The 19,912-nt window shown below is 39.8% G+C and overlaps 1 protein-coding gene across 5 annotated transcripts in view; it reads right to left on the reverse strand.

Moving 5' to 3' along the window:
* The window catches only part of dclk1b (doublecortin-like kinase 1b), a 43,158-nt gene that overhangs the window by 12,924 nt on the left and 10,322 nt on the right, over window positions 1-19,912 (reverse strand). For 3 of the 5 annotated variants that reach the window (XM_056271953.1, XM_056271952.1, XM_056271954.1), the window contains exons 4-5: window positions 6,559-6,658; window positions 5,679-5,798 (exon numbers count right to left, since the gene is read on the reverse strand). In XM_056271953.1, the coding sequence (XP_056127928.1) occupies window positions 5,679-5,798; window positions 6,559-6,658 (220 nt within the window). Of the gene's footprint in view, window positions 1-549; window positions 637-5,678; window positions 5,799-6,558; window positions 6,659-19,912 lie in introns of those variants that run through there. The other 2 variants (XM_056271956.1, XM_056271955.1) reach the window with 1 other exon arrangement.

Consider the following 19,912-nt stretch of genomic DNA (forward strand, 5'->3'; position numbering starts at 1 on the left):
CAAATTGCACTGTGCATGACTTGTTTTAAAATATTGAACAGCCTTGTATAAATATAGGCACATAATGCAAAATGCAACCAGTTAGTAAAGGTAAGACTGCTATAAGAAAATTATTGAAATATATACACAGGCGTAAAGGCTACTTCAAGCTATCTCACATAACTTACACAAGACTGCTTAATATTTTAAAACAAGTCATGTATGGCATTTTAAGTGCAATATGAAATCCAAGTATTGATCTCTACAACATTACAACAAACAGTTGCTTCAATATTAGAAGTATACACATGTCAGGTGCCACTTAGAAATATGACGAAAACAAGCCTAACAGCCATGAGAAATATGACGAAAACAAGCCTAACAGCCATGAAAAATCTACAAAGCATAATATTAACCCTTCATTTAGATACAATGAAAAACAAAACAAAAATGATCGCCTACTTTAATTCCTCTTCACCACCTCAAAACAAGAAAAACAAATGAAATCCAAAATATCTCTCCAAAAGAAATCATTTTTATGAATTTGCCGCACAACACACAGTGTCCTACCTGCTAAAAAGTGCAGCAGGCGGCCAGAGCAAACTGCGATTCCTCCTGCGCTCATAGTGACTGTGAGGAGCTAGAGGATGAATGAGTGTGGGAGAGGAGGAGAGGATGTATGTAGTGTGTTCCTGCTGGCTGCGCACACCTTACGTCATAAACAGCCACAGAGGGAGGAGTTTATCTCATAAACATGCCATATCGTAGTTGCAGTGCTGTCTGTGTGGGTGACTACAAAGATCTCAGAGAAGATCTCATGGCAAAACACTGTGGAGATGTTTCTGAACGGCGTAAGTGCAGCCGAGTGGATGACGTGGTGTTTCGAGTGGATTTCTGAAGTATCACCACGGAATGTGTGAATACAAATTAAGCTGTTTGAAGCTCTGGTTATGCTGTGATTCAGAGGTTCGGCCACTAATATGATTCCTTTCAAAGCTTCCCAGAGCACATCAAGTAACAAATAAAGCCATCTCAGTCTCAAATATCAATGTTACTCTATGTTTGTGTCACTGTGATCCACATATTAATAGTGCTCCCTCGCCATCTGTGATACACTATCACAGGCGGACATAATTCAGCATGTGGAGAGTGAGAATGCATCATCATAGTGTTATTTTTGGAATGTAAAACAGATTTGAAGGACTATCAGATCAGCCTTCATTTATGTGTGTGATTACCGAACAACAAATTTGGGTGAGTAAATGCAACTAGTGTGGGGAAAATATTAGTCAGAGAACTTCACTTTCAAACTGGATATATATAGTTCATACACTTTCATATATAGTTTCTGATGGGTGGATGTTGGTGATTAGAGGGAAATTTAATTTTATATGAACTATTTTAAACTAAAAGTTTGTGGTGGGTAATGTTTTTTAATGTTTTGGAAAGAGGTCTCTTTTGCTCACCAAAGCTGCATTTATTTAATCAAAAAAGCAGTAAATACAGTAATATTTTGAAATAATATTTTCTATTTTAAATATATTTTGAAATGTTATGCATTTCTGTGATGTTAAAGCTGAACTTTCAGCATTATTACTCCAGTCTTCAGTGTCACATGATCCTTCAGGAATATATACTGATTTGGCGCTCAAGAAACATTTATTATTATATCATAGTTTTGCTCCATAATATTTTTGTGGATATTTTTTTTTCAGAATTCTTTAATGTTCAAAGTTGAAAAGAACAGCATTTATTTGAAATAGAAATCTTTTGTATCATTACAAATGTCTTTTCTGAAAAAAAATCTTACCTCAAACTTTTGAACAGTTTTATATTTTGAATAGATATAAACTTTTGAATAGTTTATATCTATATTCAATAAAACACAATTATTGTTATGATCGAGTCAATTTCACATGTATAAAATCAGGTTCTTGTCTCATGCCATATTTTGTTCTTGTTTAACATAGAATACTATTTATTTCATGATATAAATATGTTGTATATAACAACATGAATATTTAACTTCAGAAAAGTCAAATGGCTGGCAAATATAATTTATTTAATGTTGATTTTAAATAATCGATTTTAAATTTAAAAAGGCACAAAAACATGTTAAATAAAATACAATCAATAAAAAAAATCCATATATTTAAGCATAGCCTTAACTAAACTACTAAATAAGTGATGGCTTGTGATTTTGGTGGAGAATTTATATTTTATGGCACATTTTTATACTCCAATCCTCACATGAATTGTGGGTCTCCTAATCAACAGATCTTGCAGACAGCTAAATCAAGCCAAAATCAAACAAGCACCTGCAATGTTCTTGGGGTTGAAAATCATTTTAGTAGCTATATATTTTCTATAAAAACGTATTAAAAAATGATAAATTATACATTTCATCCCACACTAGCACAGAAGGGAATGACTAACACTAGCATATCAAATTACATCAAACTTCATGATTCAAACTTGATGTTTACAGTGTTCAGCTTTTTAAGTAATATCCATATTTCATTGTTTTTGCTTAGTCCACTATTAATTTCACTATTCTATTGTCTTGAAATAAATACAAAAGGCACCAACAAATGTATTACCAGCCAAAGCATTTTCTAATTAAAATATTCATTAAAATATTCATTAAAATATCTTCTTTTTCATTTCATTTACTGATTTACTAAGTGTCACAAAACCACACCAAACATCCCTTTTATTATTTAGCAACTTTTTTTCCTCTTATCCCAAAGGTTGGTGCTGTTTGAATGAGCTTTCAGATCAATAAAAAACAATAAATCTAGGTATGTTTGTCCAGACTGCATGGCAGATCTCTGTTCCTTGAGACCTTCTGCCAGATTGTGGATGAGTTATATTTGGGATAAGGCACCTCTGTTCTCCCAAAACAACATTAGCAATATCTCTCGTAAACAATTTGGCCCAACCACCCAGTTAATGCTCATCAACGTTATTTCCAGACTGTGTCAACTATTTCAGAGAATGAGGTTGATACTCATACTCGTACCGGCTCATTACAAAACAACGCGCAGCGAGTCGGTTCTAAGGGCTCATTTTGTACCTGGCCGGAATACTCAATTTGAAGAACAGGCTCGAGCTGAAGCACAATAATTGTTCTGTTTTTGTTGTTGTTTTTGACATGTCTCTATACTGCTTACAAAGTGGCGGATGCCTGACAGGATGAATGCCTGGTGTTTATCTGGAACATCAACAACAGGAAGTGATGACTCATGATCTCTTGCAGGAAAAAGAATGAAACTTGGATCAATTGGATGTTCAGGACAACTTTTCATGGATTTGTCGTTTAGTTAGGAACAGATACACAATCCCGTTTTAAACAGAAAACACACACTAATGGAGAAACGCACAAAAATAGGCTGTCTAACTGCATGTAACCGGAGATGGTTGTAAAACGTTTTGTTCGAGCATCAGTACCTCACTGGTTGTTTGTCCTAGATATCTCAAAATTTCATATATGGTTGCCACAATTGTCTACTGCAAATATAACTCACTTGGATATGTTCAACACAATCACAGATTATGTGAGTTAATGTCAAATACAAAGAGTTCTGTTGTTACAATGCACCCCACTACTAGGGTGAGTTGTAACACTAGCTGGGGATAGATGTAACACTGAGAGGTAATTTTCTGAAATAACACCCACAATATGCAATTTTTTGCATTGAAGAACAAAGAAAAACTAACGTGAACAATTTAAACTGACAAAGAACATTATTGTATTTTTTTAGAACTTTAAAATGTAGTGCAAAACAGTTGCCGTGCTTGTGGGTGTGTGTAAGTGTACTGTTTTCCTGTCATATAAGGGTTCAGTCACTGGCTATGTTTCCATGATCCACATATTTCTATGTGAATTTTGAGATATTGCATTAAAAAAACACTGGATGAAAGCACCAACCATAAATTCTATGAATGTGCACAAAAAAAAACCTTGCGCGTTCAAATGAGGCAGGTCATTTTTTTATCTGGTAAGAAGACTACGCATAAACTACGATGGGAACACATTTACTGAATAAATCCCTCGATACGCAACAAAAAACTCACGTGACTTTTCCTCAACAGAGGATATGATTGATAACTGGACTCATCATACGGGTTGGTTGTAACATTTTTAATAAACTGTTACAACTATCCACACCCCAAACAGCCATAACATAGCTAAATGTTTTAGCATGTGGCTTTGAAGTTAGCATAAATACAAAGCATCAAATTAAACTAGAGAAACAGCTACTTCAGGTCATGTAAGTTAAATAATTGTCTCTACAATTCAATGATTGCCAGGTACTTTCTTACCTGAAAATCTATTTTTTGAACATAAAATCTACAAATTTACTCACAGTCACATGCAATTTCTTCTGTGAGCTCAAAAAGAAGATGGGAGTGTTTGATAATGATGACGTTACCACAGCTCTTTTCTGACCTGTCAAACTGACAGTGATACATCTAATCCCGTGTTATAACACTCCTCGGTCTCCCCCTACACAAACACACACTGTTGTCAGAAATGTGTCAACATCTGATCACACACGTATAACGTAACACTGCAAAAGGGTGCCAATGTGTCATAAACAGAGAAAAGCATCCAGAACCTTGCTGAAAAAAATGTCTTAAACCAGTCTAAGATTAGGTCTCCTAGCATGACCAAACCAGTTAAGACGGTCTACTTTGCTGGTTTTAAAAGAGTTTGGGCACATTCAGTTATCCAGATTGGGAGATCATCTAGCCAACAGATAAACTAGTTAAACTCCAATGAGAAAAGAATAGAATAGAATAGAACAAAAGAGACCAGCATAGAGCAAAAAAACACATAATAGAACAGAACAAAACAACAGAATAGAATAAAACACAGAATAAAACTAAAACAAAAATAGATCAGCATCTTTTTTTTCTATTCAAGAAATATTCTGGCTGGTTTTGGAGTTTGCTTGAGCAGAACAAATGAAATCAGTTTAATGTATATATTTTTTTTTACATTACCAAACCTCTAAGACCGCTAGCAAATCAGACAATCAGACTACATCAACACAAAATGCAGACAGAATAGAATAGAACAGAACATAATAGAATAGAAGCAAACAGAACAGAACAGAAAATAATAGAATTGAATAGAATAGATTAGAATCTTTTTTATAGTCTATTCTGGCTTTTAGTATTTTTGGAGTCTGCTTGAGCAGAGCAAATGCAACCAGTTGTATGCTGGGTGAGTTCAAATTGGTTCAGTATTCTAAGCCTCCATTAGGCTGTGTAGGATGTAATATAATTCTAATCATGCACTTATGTAAAAGTTAGTTTTTTTACATCACCAAAACCATATGAAGAGCTCCAGCCAATCAGATGGAGAGACTATGAGTAAATGATAAATAAATGAGTTGCCTAATTTGGGACATTACTCCTCAAACATATCTTCTGAGAATGCTGAGAGTGATTTGGAGATAATTAAGGCTATAAACCACACTCATCCATGTTTGAAATGTACACCTTTGAATTCCGAGACTGCAATGAATAAACTGACAAGCACCCAGTTTAGATTTCATGAGTCGCTCTTGCACACATGAGTGTCAGCCTACTACACACAACCTACAGTTTACAGCTACAGGAATGCTTGTCAGACACATGTATAAGCATAATGGGACTATTAAACAACAGTCTGGTCTGAAGAGACGTACCTGAGCAGCTGGAACCAGGGGACTTGCTCCTTCTCGAGCGTCCACCACTGCGGGGAGAGCAGCTGCGGCCCTGCATGGGAGAAATACGGCCGTAGGACTGCGATTTCATCACCCTGCACTCTGAGAAAGGTAGCAAAAGAGAAACACATCTGAATTCAGTCTACACTCAGATCCTCCTGTCTCTGTAATACACACCGAAGACAGTCTCATCTGTGTGGACCACCTGATGTCACTGCCGATCAATCTACCGCAACCTCTGTCGGGCTCAAGCATGACGGCCTGACATCCTGGAGGTCTGATCAGAGGAGATCTGACAGGCTGGGTTGCTCTCAGACCAGATCAATATGTCTATCAATAGGATTTTAAAATAGCTCATAGTCTGATGCCTGTTTCTATATTGACGACGTCAATGCCAATTAATTTAGTTTACTGGATAGTAACTAGTGTCATAATAATAATTACAAATGTCAGTAAATTGTTGTACTGTTAAATAAAAATTCCTACCTGAATATGTTATTTTGTTTACAAGAAGTGGGATTTTAAATTGTAAAGCTTTAAAATATATGCAAATAACAACAATGAGACAGCGGGAAACAAATACTACAGGTAATTAAGTAACAGACTCCAGCTGAGGAGATTATTATCTAATGTTATGAATTTGAATCTCAAATATTACAATGTTGGAAAGTATGTGCATTAGTCAAAACAGCTTATTTAAATTTAAACCTAATTGCTAACCGCTAAAACAGAATTTGAAGCAACTTACTTATATTGACAATCACAGAAGTCCATGTAACTGAGGTAAGTGGTATAGTTGTTGTTGGTCTTAGGAAAAGTGTCACATTTTAAAAAGGGAGGGATACATTATCCATTAACTTACCACTCTCATCCAACAGGAAGTCATCCTGGTAGCGGAACTTCTCTGGGCCGCAGGCAATAAATATATCATCCTCACCAAAGAAGTCCTGAAGACATGATATCTATGAACACAGCACAGGTAGACGACTTATTCACCTAAACATCAATGCATTTGAAAGAACATTTCTGTTCAAAAGTTTGTGGGGTCGGTAAGATTTTTTTAAAGTCTCTTTTGTTCACCAAGGCTGCATTTATTTGATCAAAAATACAGTAAAAACAGTTATATTGTGAAATATTATTACAATTTAAAATAACTGTTTTCTGTTTTAATATATTTTAAAATGTAATTTATTCCTGTGATGGCAAACCTGTATTTTCAGCATCATTACTAGTCTTCAGTGTCGCATGATCCTTCAGAAATCATTCTAATAGGCTGATTTGCTGCTCAGGAAACATTTATTATTATTATTATCAATGTTGAAAATAGTTGTGACGCTTAATAATTTAATGGAAACCGCAATACATTTTTTAATAGATTTTTTTAACAATATAAAAGTCTTTACTGCCACTGTTGATCAATTTAATGACTTTTTTTTAAAACCTTTTGAGCATATTTTCTTAAGCAATTCCCAATATAACATTCATTATAATAACATAATTGGAAAAAAAAAATGCTGCATGTAAATAGATGTGTTTTCAAATTAAATATAAAAAACATTACATAAATATGAAGCTAAATAAATGAATTGGCTAAAATAGGCTAAATAAAATAATGCATTCATATTAAGTCAATAATTCAAGGCTCAGAATGTTAGGGTCATTTTGATCAGTGTCTCAAACCGTGTTTGACATCCTTATATTGTAAAGGTCAGTGATAAGTGATTCATACAGCTGCATGAATGAGAAGGCGGTTTAGCATCTCACTTTTATGTATCATTTACACATACCATTGAGAACATGTTGCTGTAGCAACAGCGACGTCATCACCAAGAGCAGAGTAATGACTCAGTCAGGTGGCAAAAAGTGACCTAATGCTCAAGCTGAGCTCAAAAAGAGTGAATGATCCGATATTCAGTGATATTACAGCAGTATAAATGGCATCACTGATGAGCCTAATGTATAAGTGATCTTTTGTGCGCAGCAGAGGGTTAGTTCAACATAAACTTTTGCACATTTAGCCTACTGTAAATGTCAAAGCTAAAAGTTACTCATATATATTTTGCATTTGTGCATTTGTGAATAGAATAAAAAGAGCAATGTTGTGCATAAATAACAGTTAGAAAGAGCAATGTTGTGCATAAATATCAGTTAGAAAGAAAGAATATAAGTTTAATTTCCTTTAATTCTGAAATGTAGGCTTAATACCTTTCTGTAAGCCGAGGAGTGTGCGCTAATATTTTCAGAGTCACTTTCACACAAAACAGGAAACTCATGAATATTCATGTACGCTCCACCCAGTGTCACTGACAATCTCAGACACCAAATTTTTAGAACACCAGCACCCAGTTTGCGCTTGTCTAAATTATTTACATTTACAAAATGAACTTACAATAAGACTTTTTAATGAAAATAAAGGTCCATGTTTTATAAAATATGTTCATGAAGATTAAATGAAAATGGGTAGGCAATTTGTTTCATATACTGGTTGAAACTCTCTTCACATCCTGATAGCAATCAATAATATAAGTGGTTTAAATATTAAAACATTAGTATCTTCTGTGGAAGTCTCAGGACCAAAAAATGTTCATCCAATCATTGAATTTGGTCCGGATGCAATAATAGGATGTTCTACCTGCCTGTCAACATATGTATTTCCAAAGCTCCGCACACCTCCTTGCACAGACATCACACATCATCAGCGCATCCTGTAAGGCTATGCAGAGTTGTAGACAGACAGTCACTGAGCACCACAAACAAATAGCAACCGCCTTTTACAGTTCCTCCTTAACCAAAACAATGAGCTTATGCTGCGTTCACGCCATGTCGTAATTAACGTAATTGAGAGATGACAACCCGTGACGTTCTACCAGGAGCTGTTCACGTCCTTAGACTTGATTGTTGCGCTTAAATGGCAACACGATCAACGCCGAAATGAATCTGCAGCAGTCAGGTGGTACAAGTAAGAGCTCAAGATACATGAGGTAGTTTAACACCATCTCTCGTAATGTATTTCAGACTCTGCTGTGTGTGTGTTCATGTCTTTTGGAGAAGGCATGGCTTTGGAGACGCTCTGAAGGGAGGGTGGGAAATTGCAGAAATTGCCTACCCTACCTTTAATTTAGTTTTATATTTATATATGTTCTTATATCCTTATGTTTTGTTCTAATGTCAGATTAATCTCAGGGTTTACTGGGTTTTACACGATTCCTTGATTCTTTGTGTGGGTTTGGTGAAGTGTAATAAAAACAAACATCGTCACACGTGTACCTTACTTCTCATCACTGCTTCCTGATGGTTTAGAGGACAATTACGCAGAGTTGCCCCCTGTCGTTTCAAAGAATAGTACAACGACGAGCATGTCAAGTATAAAGAGAGCCTGCTCACTGCAGAGCCATGGTAGAGCATGAAGTCCAGCTCCCCCTCTCTGGATGTAATTTGGGTGGAGCTAGAAGGTCCAACTACACCCCAACCCTACCCATAATAACTATCCCTCCACCCATTAGATCCACAGAGGTGGAACCGGAATAGGTCAAGCTCAACCCATGATGTCCAGAGAGGGGGAGCTGGATGTCATTTGGCTCTGCAGTGAGCATAAACGCCTCATCTATTTGGGGACGTGCGCGTACAGTCAACGGAGGCTCACAGTGCGGAGCAAGGCGAAAGGAATTGCAGAAAGTCATATGTCCATAATGCCTTAATGCTTTAAAGACCCACTCCGATGAAAATAATGTTTTTCTAGGTGTTAACATGTTCTTGTGGCATTTTTCTGATGTTAGAGGACATATCTTGAGAAAAATCAGCTCATAGTTGTATTTCTGAGTATTTCTACATCCAAATGGCTGTGAATCAGTAGCAGACGCTAAAATGCCGGCTAAAATCGACTGGAGTTGTGACGTAGTAACTCCACTGGGCGTCTCCACACGCGACGTCTTGGAGTGAAATAATGATCGGTGATCGGTGATAGCTTTGATTAACTTCGGATAATAATAATTAACGTGTATATAATACTGTTGCCCCACCGGTATTGGGGATGTAAGCTAGCGGGAGAGACAGAGCTCTTAGCAACGGGCAGGGGGAGGGTCGTCTCCGTGCCAACGGCTCCGCCCACAACGCAGAGGCGAATTGCTAATGAGCTACTGCCGCTCTGCTGAAGCGAAGTCCCAGAAAACGGCACAGGTTTTGTGATTTTGGCTAAAAATGGCATAATCATAATTTAAAGACCACTAGGAATGTTTAAAAATAGCTCAAAATATGATCGGAGTGGGACTTTAACCCCTTCAGACCCTGCAACCATTGCAATGGACAGCACATGGTTTTTGGTTTAAACCAATAATATTTTACGTTTTTATAATATGAGTACTGCCTGGTCACTGATTGGTCCCTTATCAACCAATTACAATGAAAGTATGACCCATAACTTAATCTAATTGAAATTCAGGCATCACATAAGACATGCATGACTAACTAACTAGACAGGAGGAGAAGGAGCTCAGACGCAGAGCAGCGGCACCACTGCAACTTTTGTTACTACACCGTTCGTATTGCTTCATATGGGGCCACTCCAACACTGGCTCCATGATCGATTTCCGAGATGGGCGTGGCAGAGCGGCTCGTGCCGGGTCCAAGTAACACCACACTGTCGCCAAACTTTCAGCTTGTGGTCGGACCCTTCGTTCCTGCGGGCAGGTGTTCCCCTAGAACAAGTGTCCAGGCATTCTATGGTCACCACGGATGCCTCTGCCACCAGCTGGGGAGCCACATACAACGGGCATGCAGCTTCAGGTCTGTGGACGGGGCCTCAACTGCATTGGCACATCACCTGCCTCAAGTTGTTAGCAGTACATCTTGTGCTGGGCCGCTTCAAAACGTCACTACCAGGCAAGAATGTACTGGTCCGTACAGACAGCACTGCGACCGTTGCGTACATCAACCGTCAGGGGGGTCTACGCTCCCGCCACATGTTACAACTCGCCCGCCATCTCCTTCTTTGGAGTCAGAAGCATCTGATGTCTGAGGCCTGCTCAACCGTGCAGCCAACGAGCTCTCAAGGCAGCAGGTGCTACTGGGAGAATGGCAAAAACCATCCCCAGGTGGTCCAGCTGATTTTCAGGCGCTTTGGGACCGCACAGGTAGATCTGTTTGCCGCCCCGGACACGTCTCACTGCCAGTTGTTCTATTCCCTGACCGAGGGGACCCTCGGCACGGATGCTCTGGCACACAGCTGGCCCAGGGGCCTACGCAAGTTTGCGTTTCCCCCAGTGAGACTTCTTGCACAGAAGTCAGGGAAGACGAGGAGCAGGTCTTGCTCGTTGCGCCGTATTGGCCCAACCGGACCTGGTTCCCGGAACTAGTGCTCCTCGCGACAGCCCCTCCCTGGCCCATTTCTCTGAGAGAGGACCTGCCATCTCAGAGATGGGGCACCCTATGGCATCCGTGTCCAGACCTCTGGAAACTCCATGTCTGGTCCCTGGACAGGACGCGGAGGTTCTAGGTGACCTACGCCAAGCGGTAGTTGACACAATCCCTTATGCTAAAGGGTTCCTACCACTCCCTTCCGGGACCAGGTGGTGAAACTGCAAACGCTGCCTTCGGAGGAAGCAGACCCAGCCCTGGCTTTTCTCTGTCCCGTCCACGCTCTGCGCCTGTACGTGGACAGGACACAAAGCCTCAGGAGGACCTTAGATCAGCTTTTCGTCTGTTAAGGAGGCCAGCAGATGGGAAAGGCTGTCTCCAAGCAGAGGATGGCCCACTGGATAATGTATGCCATTGCCTTGGCTTACGAAGCCCACACCTGGGTTGAGAGCCCACTCTACTAGGAGTGTCGCTTCTTCCTGGGCGCTGGCACACGGTGCCTCGCTGACAGATATCTGTAGAGCTGTGGGCTGGGCGACACCTAACACGTTCGCTAGGTTTTATAGCCTACGCGTTGAGCCAGTTTCTTCCTGTGTGCTCACTTCAACCAGCCGGTAACACCGAAGTTCCCACTCTAGTGTCGGCTTGCTGCGTCACTCCCCTCCACATGGAGCGGATACGTGCGCATTTTTGCTCTAGTCGAGTTCCCCACTCAGGCGAACCCTGTAGAGTTCCTCCGCACCCCTTCGGCAGTCCAACGCCAGGCCTAGTGATCGTATGCTTGTGTAACTTGTGCTAGGCTGGGTTCGGTGATCCCTGCAGTGATCCCATATGCGTATTCTTCCACGACCAGCTCCCTGCGGTGAGCCCGTGTCTTTCTCTTGGCAGAGTCCGCTCTGCCGTCACTGTCTGGTGTAGCCTCCCCCTTCTCAGGCTGGAGTCACTCCAGTGACATTCCATATGTAGCACTGCCCCTAACGGCCAGTCCATATGTGTATTCTCCACGTTACCTGCCTTCGGCAGGATGTGGCTTCCGCAGTGTCCTTCTCCCCTGGAAAGGCACGCTTTCCCAGTGTTATCCAAGAGTTCCACTGTGTGGGGTATAACGAACAGCAGTTTGAACTCCCTCTACGCAGGCCTTCCGCCCCAGCCAACTGGCTGAGAGTCTTGCGTAGGGCGCTGGATGTGGCAGCAACCGTGGCGTTTTCCATGGGATTCCAATTATGCCATCGCGTCGACGTTACGTCGAACATGAGCGACTGAAAGGGAACTTCTCTGTTACTGATGTAACCCTCGTTCCCTGAAGGAGGGAACGGGAGACGTAACATCTCGTCGCCACGGTTGCTGACCATCACTGTACGGCCATCACGATCTTGGCTCCTCAGCGGAAAAAAATGAGTGCGTGCGCCCGCTTCCTGTTTATACCCGCGCTGTGGGGCGGGGCGCGTGATGCGATTCACGCACGCCAACATTCATTGGCTCGATCTGTAGACACTCGAAGATGATAGGGCTCCCTGAAGTGATCCCAATTAAGTCGTCACGTTGACGTTACGTCTCACGTCCTTCAGGGAACGACGGTTACACCAGTAACCGAGATGTTTTTTGAGACTTCATCCTATCATCTTACCTTTTTCTACAGTCTTATTGTATTGCTCATTGTTGCAGTATGTTAAAAAAATCTTCAATGCTAGTTCTCACACTGTGTTTAAACTCTAGTTCATAAAATATGAAGATTTTTTTTGTTGCTTCAGTCCTGTTGTCCAGTGTAGTGGACATGAAAACAAAATCTGATAATAAATGCACAAATCATGTTTTTTAGACTCATTTATACATTGGAGAAGAGCACATATCAAGTGAATACAATTTTTGTTTGATCAGTGTAAAACATTTAGGTCTGTAGTTAAAAAGGACTGGGCGATATGACGATACATGTTGCTGATATAAATGATCAAATGTTTGAGACAAGACAAGACCAAAAACTTCCATTGACTAATTTAAACTGCACAGAAAACCAAATAATAACTTTAAACATGCCATTTGCATTCCAGTGATCATTTCTCCTGATCACCACAAGATGGCACAAGCACTTCATTTTGCAGATGCCACGAAGCAAGGAGTCAGGACTACAGAACTAATTCTTATAAGCAATACTTGTTCTTCCTCTGCCCAAGACGTCAGCATTTTAACTCATCTCTGAGGCTACTGTGGGCACCTGCCATATCTCAGCACCAAAATATCATAGTAACAAAATGGGCTCATTTAACTGAGGGCACAGGGCAGTATACAGAGGCACACCTCAAAAACCTGATGGCAAACACCACTCACATTTAGGTCAGAAAAATGAAGAACAGACTAGTTTACTAGTAACATTCAAACAGTCAATGTTATTCACCTAATATGACATCAGATTACATTCAATAAATAAAGATCAGATAAGCCAGTCTGGAAAACTAGTCTCCCTACATTTTGCTTTGATTGCAAAGTGTAAATCTTCTGGCTTTAAGTCAGTCGGTTGGCAGGAACCGCTTGTACCAGGCAGGAGCTGTGGAACCTCAAAAACATACACTAATCTGATGAATTATGTTTTTAATCCATATCTGCCATCTGAAGTGATGACTAAAACTGCACAAGTAAAGCACTTTTCAAGTGAAAAGATGCCAAGATACGATGTACTCCATTCATTGGATAAGACTCTGAACCTCTTAAAATATAGCAAAATGTCTTTCAGACTTCAGTGTGGATGCTGGTTGACTTTATGTAGCCTACTAAAACAAAGCTAGTAGGTAGCATCAAGTCCATGTGTCAGTGTTCAAAGGGATAGAACTGGTCAGGAATTACTGCAAGCAAGCAAATGAGGATGTATCATCAATAAATCAAGGCGATACAGAGATATGACCTTCTCTGTGGTTCTTTAATTGTGATTAGCAGCTGTATGCGAGAGTTAATGAGCACCTCCTGCAGGTTTATGTCCTGTTTGACAGGAAGCTTTTCACTGGGACTTCCTCTCAATGCATTACTAGGAGCAGCTCATCTGCAAAGCCATTACTGACACTTATCTAAAGAGAATCTAATGCAGAAATGCATAGTGGATAAAGCCTTTGAGAGGTTAGGGCCAACTATCAAACCAACAAAACAAACGATGGGCAAAAAGAAATGTTGACTGCTTTTTACAGACATTTTTTTGGGTAAAAAAGAAAAGGGTTTGGATAAAGTAGTATTGCTTCTGTCTTTCATCAGCTCGCTTTCTGATTGGGTATGATTTCGGTGCGTGCGCGTCCTTGGGGGTTCCCGCCACACAACAGGATTTCTGATCGTAAATATTCATGTTGGATATTTACGATTTGAGATCGGTGTGGCCCCGACATTCTTCCGAGCAGATTCAATTACACTTAAAACACATCACACCACAGGAAATTCTGATATAATATTATGTAGAACCATCAAGATAATAGGGACTTTACCTAGGATTGTCCAAAGGGGAGAATTGGGCCCAAAATCTTGTAGTGTGTAGGTGCCTTTAGTACATGATCTATACTCGAAAGTAAATATTAATATGTACATAATATAATTAGCTATATATTACATTATATATAAATAAATACAGGATGAAAAATGACTAAATCACTTAAATAAATAAAAATTATTCATATGTATATATTTTATAAAAATAAATCAATAAATCAAAGACATGGTAATAATAGTACAAGCTAGGCCTTCATGTATTTCAATAATTTATAGTGTTTCGCACTGTGATGTCCCACATTTCCATTACACTGCTACACAGTTTTAGATCACCTGTGTGGGGGTTGCCTCCCATTTCAGCAGAAGGATTTTTCTGAGGGAAACACATTAGCATATTTGCTAGAAATAGTCTGTCTGGGTTCTGAGGTCGTGTGGGGGAGGCACAGCGCTGGATCTGTCATTGGAAGAGTAAGGGAAATCCAGGCCAGATTGAAGAAGTGCACAGACTAGATGCTGAGATGAAAACTGGATTAAATAAAATGTAATCTACCATGATTATGTTATCATGGGGAAAATACATTTCATTATGCTTTGGTTGAAAGAAAGTATGTTTAAATGAATTGGGTGAATGAATACAGTTTAAACTATCATCACTGCTGTATTGAAAAGGATAATAGCACAACCTTAAACTCACCCAAAATAAAAATGCTGTCATTATTTACTTCCCTCATGTAATTCCAAACCCCGTAAGCTGTAATTTTGTTCTGTGGAACACAGAGGAGGATTCTGAAGAACATTCATTCACACAGTTTCCATGAATGTTCACCAATTTCTTGGTAAAATTTCCTGATAATTTACTCACCCCCACTATATAGGAATTGTCCACTATATTGAGAAAAATGCTGGAATGTTTTTCTCAAAAACCTTAATTTATTTTCGACTGATGAAAGAATAACATCTTGGATGACATGGGGGTGAGTAAATTATCAGGAAATTTTAATTCTGGAGTAATCTGAACTAATCCTTTAACATCAATTGAACCTTTTAAGTGCACAAATGGTTCTTTATAGTGGGAAAACAGTTCTTTGGGTTCTTTGGGGAACCCAAAATGGTTATTCAAAGCCACGTCATCATCATCAAGGCCTTTTACAGCGCAAGCGCCGATCTGAACAGTGTCTAGCATGCCGTCTTTCTGTGCAAAAGCTGGTGTAAGCATGGCAGGACAAAGTTGTGCCTTCTGTCAGCGCAGACCGCAAGCTGCCCGGTCTTCCGCAAGGTGATGCCATTGGTCAGGGTTGATGTTAAAGACGTTCATGTCCCGCTTGACGACATCCTTAAAGCGGAGCTTGGGTCGGCCACGAGGGCGGTGTCCCACAGCTAACTCCCCATGGAAGATGGACTTTGGGAGACGTTCATCTGGCATACGACGTACATGGCCGATCCATCTGAGTCGCCTCCTCCGGAACGTGGTGTACATGTCACTGCTGTTAGTGAGCTTCAGCACGGTGGTGTTCGGGACCCGATCCTGCCATGACAGGCCAAGGATCTGTCGTAGGCAACGGAAGTGAAAAGCATTAAGCTTGTGCTCCTGCCGCTGGTATGTAGGCCACGTTTCGCTTCCATTTAGCAGAACGGAGAGCACACAGGACTCATATACGCGCACCTTTGTTTTGAGAGAAAGGTGACCGTTGTTCCAGACGAGAGACTGAAGCCGCCCAAAGATTGTTGAGGCACGACCGATCCTGGTATTCAGTTCAGCATCAAGGGTGTTGTTTGCTGTCAAGGTTGAGCCGAGGTAAGTCCGAGGTTATGGTAAGTCCGAACTCTGTGCAGGCAGCAGCAAAAGAATTGCACATCTCCTGAATTTCTTGTTCAGTGTGAGCCACGAAGGCAGCGTCATCTGCGTAAAGCAACTCGCGCACAAGGACGCATTTCACCCTGGTTCTGGCCCTCAGACGAGCCAAGCTGAAGAAGTTGCCATCATACCTAGTGTGCAGCAGAACCCCAACCGGATCAGGAAACGCCCGTCGCAGCACAGCCGAGAAATAGATGCCAAACAAGGTGGGAGCGAGGACACACCCCTGCTTTACTCCACAGCAGACATCAAACTCATTTGAGTGGGCACCGTTGAACTGTACGGTTGCCCGCATCCCATCATGGAAGCCTTGGAGTATTGCCAAAAGAGTTGCCGGACAACCGAGTCGCTGCAGAACATGGAAGAGACCAGAGCGACTCACATAATCGAAAGCCTTAGTCAGATCGACAAACACCATGTACAATGGGCATTGCTGTTCTGCACACTTTTCCTGAAGCTGGCGTACCGAAAAAATCATGTCCAAGGCCGAACGACCAGCACGGAAGCCGCACTGACTCTCCGGCAGCACCTGGTCAGCAATACACTGCAGCCTTGGAAGGATTACGCGGGCAAGGCATTTTCCCGGAAGGCTAAGGAGCGAAGGCTAATGGACCTGTACGGGAGAGTAAGACGACCCCGCCCTACCACAAGTCATAGGGGCTCACCTTAGGCAACGTCACTGCAAAAATAAATAAATAAACCTGTAATAAGTGTACAACTGTCCATAATGAACTTCCATCTTAAAAAAACTAAAAAAGCAGATTTAATAGACCTATGCTTATAATAGACTTGTGCTTTATAAAGTATTTTCAAGTCATACATTCATTTTAAATGATGAATTTAAACTATTATTCACTAATAATCTTGATATCAACTATGGCTAAGGATTGATGTAATGACGTTTGATGTCACTGACATCCAATTTGTTCAATCAAATTTGATATTTGACTATCAAAAACTTAACATATTATTTGATTGTTGGTGAATGGAAAAGATCTATGTGAAGATTCTTTTAGATAAATACAAAAAGCAGCATATGGGTTTGTAACAACATGTTGGTGAGTAAATAAAGACAGAGTTTTCATTTTTGCATGAACATACTACACTTCAACATCACCATGTTAGTCTTGTCTGCTGTATAGCCTAAGTCTCAGTGTTCATTGAGGTCTGACCTCCAGCTACCACACTGCACTGTATGTGCTACTATAATTCAACCCACCTCCCACTGAGACTTAATGGAGACAGAGGGGCAATCACAGTTCAAACACAGCCAGATTCCACTATAGCAGACATCTGTTCATCATCTGTCACAAAGCAAAACAAATAAAAATTGGATTTACAAAGAGCCACTAAAATATGGATCATTTCCCTGCCATAGATCTGAACGAGAAAACACAAAATAAAAAGTGAACACAAAAGCCAAGCCAAACACAGTAAGATGGTGCAGCTGGGAGAGTATTGATTTGCTCTCGGCATGGACTCAGTGACACAGCAGCAGCAGTGCAGGCCGCCACGTGTCCCATGCAAAAACCCACAGAGCATCGATCTGGACACACTCCCGCTGTTAACACTCGGAAGCTTTCATCGGGAAACGCAGGCAGCCTGTGCTCACCCATGCCATTCAGAGTCTCTTAAACACAGGCTAAAAACACCAGGGCATGACTGTGGAGGGGAAGTTTATTCAATCTCAAAATTGTACTTTCCTAATGAGACTCTAAAACCAATGTTACTATAAAATATAAATGAGTGACTACATTTATTTATGAGGGGTGCAGTGTGCATTGATAAAAGGCCATTCACAAATGATGTCTAATCTACACCATCAGAAAACACTTCCTGTGTTGGGTAATAGCATCCTGGTTGAGAGTTTTCATTTATTATTGAGAGGTTTATGGGGTGGGAATGCACCATTAGAGTTAACCTTGCATGCACTGCTTCAGCATGATGGTGTCCTCTCAGCCAATCAGAAGATAAGGAATCTCGAATCTTGTTAGAAAAGTTTACAGTCCTGAAGGTGGCACTTGCGGTGCTTCCTTACAGACTACAGAGGGTTTCTTTTTTTGTTGTTGTTAGCACAATAATGCCACTTTGCAACATAAACAGCTTGATGCGTAGCCTATACTCTTATTAATAAAGGTCCCAAAAGGGTTTTTTCACAGTAAAGCCATAGAAGAACCATTTGGGGTTCCTGGAAGAACCTTTACACCTCTTTACACAAATAATTATTATAATTTCTTTTTTAAGAACAGTTCACTGAAGGTGGAAATGCAATGGGCAAAAGGTGTGGAAACCCTGTGAATAAGACCTTTGAACAAAGGAAATTGAAAACAAAACCGATTCTTGATGTTGACCCATGTATGTTATGTCAGTCAAATTTATGTGCTTATAATTTGAAATGACAGCACTGTTTGGTCTGAAAGGACTCTTCATGTCCACACAGTGATGGCAAGAGGTGACCTTTTAAAATACATTGAACTATTGAGGTGCATTATATAAGTCCAGCAGTGGCAGATAAAGAGTAATGACTCACTCCATAAATGCAAGTCAGCGTGTTGCAGTAACATGTGGCCCCGTTACACACACACACACACACACACACACACACACACACACACACACACACACACACACACACACACACACACACACACACACACAGGTTTATAACGGAGCCAGCGTACTGTCAGGAATGACTGTACATTCACATGGCTAACAGACCTGATTCGATCCCCATTAGTGTTCAAAATCAACAGTTAAAATCCTGCTGGTAGATGGCGTATTTATATATTTCATTATAGATACTGGTTCTCGTTTTTTTTGGATGGCTCTTTGAAGTGCTAAAAAAGTAATATATTTTAAGTTTGCTGTTAGTTTAGTGCTCTAAAAACTAAAATGCATTATAATTTATTTGCATATATATAACCAAGGAGGGTATAAACGAATAATTAGTGTACAAAAAAAGAGGACCCATATTTTTTTTTTTATGACTGTTCTAGCCTATATGATAACCAAACCAAGAAGCCACTTTCAATAATTATATCTCATCACCCTAAATGTAACCTATTATTTTGAAAATTGCCAAAAAAATATATAATAAAAGGAATTGTGACATTTTAATTTGATTACATTTTAATACACTAATTAAATTGTTAATAAATGTTTTATTCCTTGATTTAATTACCACCATTTTTGATAATAAATATTCACAACTCATTTCATATTAATAATAAAGCTTTATAAATTTATTTTATTTTTTGCTTTTGTGTGTGTGTGTGGCTAGTCTTGCTTTTTGATTATTTAAATTGAACTAAACCTTAAAAATGGAATCCAGAAAAAATCAACCACAAAACATGAAATTATGAAACATTAAATGGAATTTGGAAAAATAAATATTTAAAATTAAAAATGTAAAAATTAAACTGATTTCAAATAGTCCTAAAAAATGTGTTAAACCCAAATTTTTAAAATTGTATTTATTTAAGACATGCTTTTGATTACTAAAATTGTATGTAAATATAACTACAGAATACAGAATACATTAAAAAAT

This window comes from Rhinichthys klamathensis, unplaced genomic scaffold (assembly GCF_029890125.1).
Source record: "Rhinichthys klamathensis goyatoka isolate OS25496 unplaced genomic scaffold, OSU_Roscu_1.1 h1tg000329l_1, whole genome shotgun sequence".
In the NCBI taxonomy this organism is placed as follows: Eukaryota; Metazoa; Chordata; class Actinopteri; order Cypriniformes; family Leuciscidae; genus Rhinichthys; species Rhinichthys klamathensis.